A 5,609-nucleotide genomic window follows, 5' to 3' on the forward strand; every position below is an offset into this window, starting at 1 on the left:
GAATTTCATGTGGAAACTCGTTACTTGTCGAGGTTTGTTGCTTTGCCTTCCTCCTCGCGCTCGCCCGACCCGCGGGGGCAAAGTTTGGCGCGAGGTTTGGCGTTTACATAACTTTCTTGCCCTCTCAGATCCGGCCGGGCCGGGTGCGCTGCTGGGTGCTGGGTACCCCGGAACCCGGGGCAGCTGCATCTGGCATCACAGACATGTACTTTTCATGTACAAAAAGAAATTGGCTCCAAAATGATAAATCTACAGAAGACTGTTTTCCGTCGTTCTTTTTTTTTTCTTTTTTGGTTTCGTTTTCTTTTTGCGACGATTCGGTACATCCTTATTCAGCGCTGTACGACGTGGTGACGACACGATCGCGCGTATGAAAGCGCTCTCCGAGATTGGCAATGGCTGCTGCGGGATTGCGCCTGTCGACGCCGTCTGCGGCCATCCCATCCGGCAGCAGCGGCGGCCGACGGCTGATCGGAGAGCTTCTCGCGATATTACAACTTCCGGTCACCATCTCGGCTGCGACGGTCACCATCATTTTGACGTTGTCTGTCTACCTCATTTCACGAAACACTCGAATAATCGTGACTGCAACAGAGACGATAACCGAAATCAGAGTGCGGAGGAGTTGCAAAACCGGGGAGCTTTTCCTCCGACCATCCTTCCAGGCCTTGCTCCGGCCAGAGGGATGGGGATCCGCGCGGAGCAGACTAGGTACGGAAAGAGCGGGAGGAGAGCGGGCGGCAGTCTGCTCGATGGGCTTCGACTTGGCTATGTAAAGTGCACCTCTCTGCCTCGTTGCCCTCCTTGGTCGACTTCCGCCGGAAACACGGTGTCGTCCCACGCCTACCGGCTCCCGGAGCCGGGTATGAACTAAGCGATTAATGGAGATTCACGAAGCTCTGCTTCGCAAGGGTTGGTTCACTGGAAACATCGCAACTCAAGGCTGCTACCCCTTGTTTTGTTTCCGTGAAACACGTACGTTTCAGCTCGCATCGCATCGAGGGACTCCTGGGGCCGGCGGCGGCGCCAGCCTCCCCCCGCCCCACCAGCACCCTCAAATAACTTACGCGATAAATAAAACATGGCTTATTGACTCCTCTCCGCTCGGGGCCAGGCCGAGTCCATTTCAATTCCAGCAGGACGCCGATGGAACGACCTCGATTTTTTTACGATGTGTGCGGCGGGCGGCGGAAAGGGTGGCGGAGGACGGAGTTGGGAGGGGTGGCGGGTTTCTGCGGTGTCGGAAGAGCCTTTTACAACTTGTCGCCCCCATGTTTATCTGCGGACGTGCTGCTCGCTGACCACAGCGCCGGGGGCGCTGCTCCGTTCCGGTTTTAAAACTCATCGCTGTAAAATCTTATAGAAGCACGCTCTCGTGATCAAACTTTCTCGGAGTTGTTTGACCCGCTCCATGCGACTGAGGGGTCGGATAATAAAAAGGTGTGTGTGCGTGTGTGTGTGTGTGTGGGAGAGGTGGGGGTGATGCCACAATAGGTCTCTGTCGAACGACGTGCAAGGACCCCACCCCTTACCACCACACACGCACACGTATGTGTCTTTTGTCGGCCAGGCAGGGGCAGAGAGTGTCCAAGAGACGCCGCCGCAAGGTCCGCCGTTCGCCCTCCCCAACCCCCAGCAGCAGCAGCTCTTCCGATAAAACGAAGGGAGACAAGGGCGGCGGGAATGGAAAGGAAACAAAGGGCGCGTGTGTCGTCGTGTATCGCTGCAAACAGGAACAGGGTGCTCGGAGCGCCGCCCCCGCGCCCCCCGCCACCCGCTACGCCCTGTGAGACTACTTGCTACTTGCAACGGCGGCCGGCCCATGCGCAGCGGCGCAACACAGACTCACGACATCAAGGACTTGTCGCCGCGTCACGCCAGTATTGTCCAAAGTTTCACCCCCCGCCCCGCCGGCCCCCGCCGGCCCCCCCGCGCGCGTGACTTGCTGCAAGATCACTCGTGTGTACTGCGCCGCCAGCGGCGGAGCCAAGCTGCTGCTGTATACTGTACAGTCCGAGTCTGAGAGCGGAGGTCCACAGTTCCCAAGCTCTTCGAAGTTTACAGGCACCCATGAGACTTAACGTACTACTACCCGTTGTTTTCAGTCAGGAAGGCGAGTGGAAAGAGCCGAACTCTCCCGAACCAACAGCATGTTTACTGAGCGGCGGGCACTCGAAAAATGTGGTGCCACCAACTTTATGTTGTTGAATTTGGCGTCAACGCACCCAGGCGCAAGAAATGTAATTATTGTCCCCGGAATACTGTAGCCAGTCGATGGTCATGAGGGCACAGCCAGAGCTAAAACAGAGCAGACGGCAAAGTGTGCAGGGCGTACAGGACCACCTACACTGTAAATCTGGGGTGTCCAGCAACTGTGCGCTCTAAGTTGCACGACCCAGGTTTCTGTGCAACTTACAGCGCACAGTTGCTGGACACCTCGAGTTTTGCCACCCTATCGCTGCAGACGGGCCCCGGCAAGGTGTATCCAGGCACAGGACACCCTACCGAGGCTGGGCCTGGACCCTTTGCAGGTAAAGGGTGGCAAAACTCGAGGTGTCCAGCAAGTGTGCGCTGTAAGTTGCACAGAAACCTGGGTCGTGCAACTTAGAGCGCACAGTTGCTGGACACCCCAGATTTACAGTGTAGAGACCATGGACGTGTCCGGCACTCCAGCTGCGGGACAAGGGTGCTGCTGCGGCTGCGGTCCGGTCCCGGGGTTACGGGTGAACATGGCGTGGATAATGTAACTTTCGTTGAAGTAGTAGGGCGTGCGTGCGTGCCAAGCGGTCGCGCCCAGCACGCCCCGGGACATCCCCCGTCCCCCGTGGCCGTGCGCAGGGGGTGTCTCTGGCGCGGGGGGTCTCGCCGCCCTACTCCCGGCTCCCGCCGCGCGTCCCTCCCCGCTGACGGCTCGACCTAACCTCACCAGGGGGCGCCACGGGGCCGGACCGGACCGGCGGCGGCAAGATTGGACACGAGGCGGCTAAGCAGCCGGCTCCCTACGACGATCGGCGACCGATTTAAATAGCGACTGTCAATCACAGCTTCGAGATCTAATAAAAGGTTCAGGAAGCTGCCAGGCCCAACGCCACAGCCAAAGTACGATCCGATCCGGCAACGACCGCGCAAATTGAATTAGGAGTTTCAAACCCAGCCCAGCAGCCGACAGCGGGCACGTTCCGCAATCAGCCCCACCTGTCGACAGGTGCGTTACTTGATTAACTTCTTGTTACCCGTGGCAAACCGACCGCGCAATGGCAGCGGTTACTCTGACATCACACTGGGCTAACTACGACCTTATTCTCCATTAGTGGCGCGTCGAAAACGCATGAAACTCGATGAAAGACAGACTCACTCGCCGCGCTACCGGAAGTGGTCGCTCGGCACAGGCAGGGTGGAACGTACCCTGGCCGTATTGGCGGGCGGTTGTTAACCCCATGAGGCGGTTGTAGCAGCAGCAGTAGTGCCGATCAGCTGAGCGTGTGTCAACCGAAAGTGAAACGTGCGCGAGTTACAATGGGTGAATTACAAGCCGGCTATTCCTTCTTCGGGCGGAGAGACGATGGACGACACGACAAGAATGGAGGGCGACAGCAGGACCCGGCCAGGAACGAGCACATGCGGCAGGCGCTCAACGACGAGTGGCAAGACATCGATCAGCTGATTTGGGTGAGTGGGCCCTTTAAAAAGACCGGCACAGCTGATCGGGTCGGGGATCAGCTGATCGCGATGGCGGCGGCCGCGCCTGGCGCGCGCTCGGCCCTGGCGCGGAGGAAAAAAATGTGCGAAGAAAGTGTAGGTGAGTTTGGCAAACACATGTGAGAGGAAACACGTCAGTCTGCAGGGTGGGCCAGAGTGGGCAGGCCTGGGTTAGGCCTAGGAGGGCAGGCTGCGACGGGCAGGCCTCCGCCATGTTGGATTTGGCGCGAAAAAAAGATTGATTGATAGCTGGGTTGATTGATTGGCTATCGCATTCGAATTCTGAGAGTGGGTTGGGAGATGGTATCGCATCGGTGCGCTTTCTTGAACGACGAGCTGAAGAGAAAAATACAAATCTGATATGGAAGAAATAGTCAATGTGTACCACCGTAGGTCGTAGGTCACGCATGGACTACCCCTGATGCTTTTTCACTCCGGAGCCACATGACCACACTCTGGCCACGACGAGTTCACCTGGTTCACCTGCTAGGCGCAGGGGGAGCTGGGATCAGAGGATCAGCCAGCAGCAGGGCGCTACGACGAGGGCGCTAACAATTAATGCCACTGGATTGATGTTTTTTCAGCGCCTCGGCTGAGCTCTTACGAACTCCCCATCCCTCTCCCCCCATCCCCTTAATCCGCTGGAGCCTTGCTTCTTTTCCTGCCGTTCGGAAGTTCCTTAACTCAGTTTAAACACCGGCGGGTCTCCGTGCTGCTTGTAATGCCGGCGCCGCGTCCGAGGGGCAAGAAAAGCCGCCGAAAGCTGAGCCGGGCGGGGCGCGAGGAGGCGGGGGAGGGAAAGCCACGCGCGCCTGGGGACGCCGGTGGCCTCGATCCAGGTCGCCCACGGCGACCCGCGGGCAAGTAGCCCTTATTCCTCTGGTCACAAAGGCCCTGGTGGTAGTCGCCGTAGGTCTCGCAACGACCACGACGCACGACGCGGGGTGATGTGGCCGAGGCTGTGTGGTGGCCGCTTACGAGTAACGGCTCCGGGGGAGGTTGGCTTTGTTGCGCGCCTTATGACCTCACAATGCAGGGTGCTCGGCGCGGGGGCGGCGCAGGGGCGGCGCGGGGGCGGCGCGGGGGCGGTGGCGCCGGGCGAGGTCTCAGGCCCCCGGGCAGCGCGGCCACAGCACCAGCAGCACCACCAGCACCTGGGGAGGGGAGAGGCGGATCCAGCACTCTCCAGCAGTCCGCCGGGGTCGCGCCATCGCTCTTTGTCCCGCGATAAAACAGGGGCTCTCTTGGAATCACAGCAGAGAGCCAACTTTCCTCGGCGGAAGGGCTGCCAACTTGCCCCTCGGGCTGGTCCAGCGGCGGGGGAGGGGCGGGGCGAGGTCGGTCTTGTCGGTACGCGTGGCCGCGCCCGGGCACCCGGTTACGCTTCAAGAGCGGTTACAAAACCATTGGGGGGGGGGGGCTCCAAAGAGGGGGGCGTTAAATCACGGGCGCTGACCTGACCGCGGCGCCCAGCTGCGGCTACCGCGCGCGCTAGTTTTCGGCGAGTTAGTTGTAGCAGTCGCGTGGTGACAATTGATTCCCCTGTGTGACATTGGCGTTGCAGAACTTCAGAGTCGCAATTCCAAACTTCCGCGTCGCGCGGAGCCTTCCCCCGCCCCGCACTGACCCCAAAGTAGTGTCCCCCCGGCCGCTGCCCCACCAGCACGGCTGACAGGCGGGAGCAGACGGTCGCCGCGGAGTTGGGGAGGAAATTTGATTTCATCTCCCGGAGTTGTATCCCGCGGGTCCTGGGCGTGCAGCAGCTACCCGACAACGTGCCTGGCCCGACCAAGAGCGCTAACAGGCTTACTCGCGCCACGCGTGGCCGCCCCCCTCCCCCTCCCCTCTCGCGGAGTTGTCCCGGAAGGCCCTTATTCTGTGGCGGAGCTGCGGGGCCTGCGGCCCTGGAG

The 5,609-nt window shown here is 60.2% G+C and overlaps 1 protein-coding gene across 22 annotated transcripts in view; it reads left to right on the forward strand.

Moving 5' to 3' along the window:
• Positions 1–3,501: 3,501 nt before the first annotated feature.
• LOC113217712 (RNA binding protein fox-1 homolog 2) overlaps positions 3,502–5,609 on the forward strand; it is a 129,952-nt gene continuing 127,844 nt past the window's right edge. For all 22 annotated transcript variants that reach the window (XR_008011325.1, XR_008011326.1, XM_052269165.1 and 19 more), the window contains exon 1: positions 3,502–3,669. Coding sequence is in view for 20 of the 22 variants with exons in the window: in XM_052269165.1 (XP_052125125.1) it covers positions 3,517–3,669 (153 nt within the window). In the remaining 2 variants the exon portion in view is untranslated. The remainder of the gene's footprint in view (positions 3,670–5,609) is intronic.

This window comes from Frankliniella occidentalis, unplaced genomic scaffold (genome assembly GCF_000697945.3).
Source record: "Frankliniella occidentalis isolate FOCC.00 unplaced genomic scaffold, Focc_3.1 Scaffold85, whole genome shotgun sequence".
NCBI classification, from domain to species: domain Eukaryota; kingdom Metazoa; phylum Arthropoda; class Insecta; order Thysanoptera; family Thripidae; genus Frankliniella; species Frankliniella occidentalis.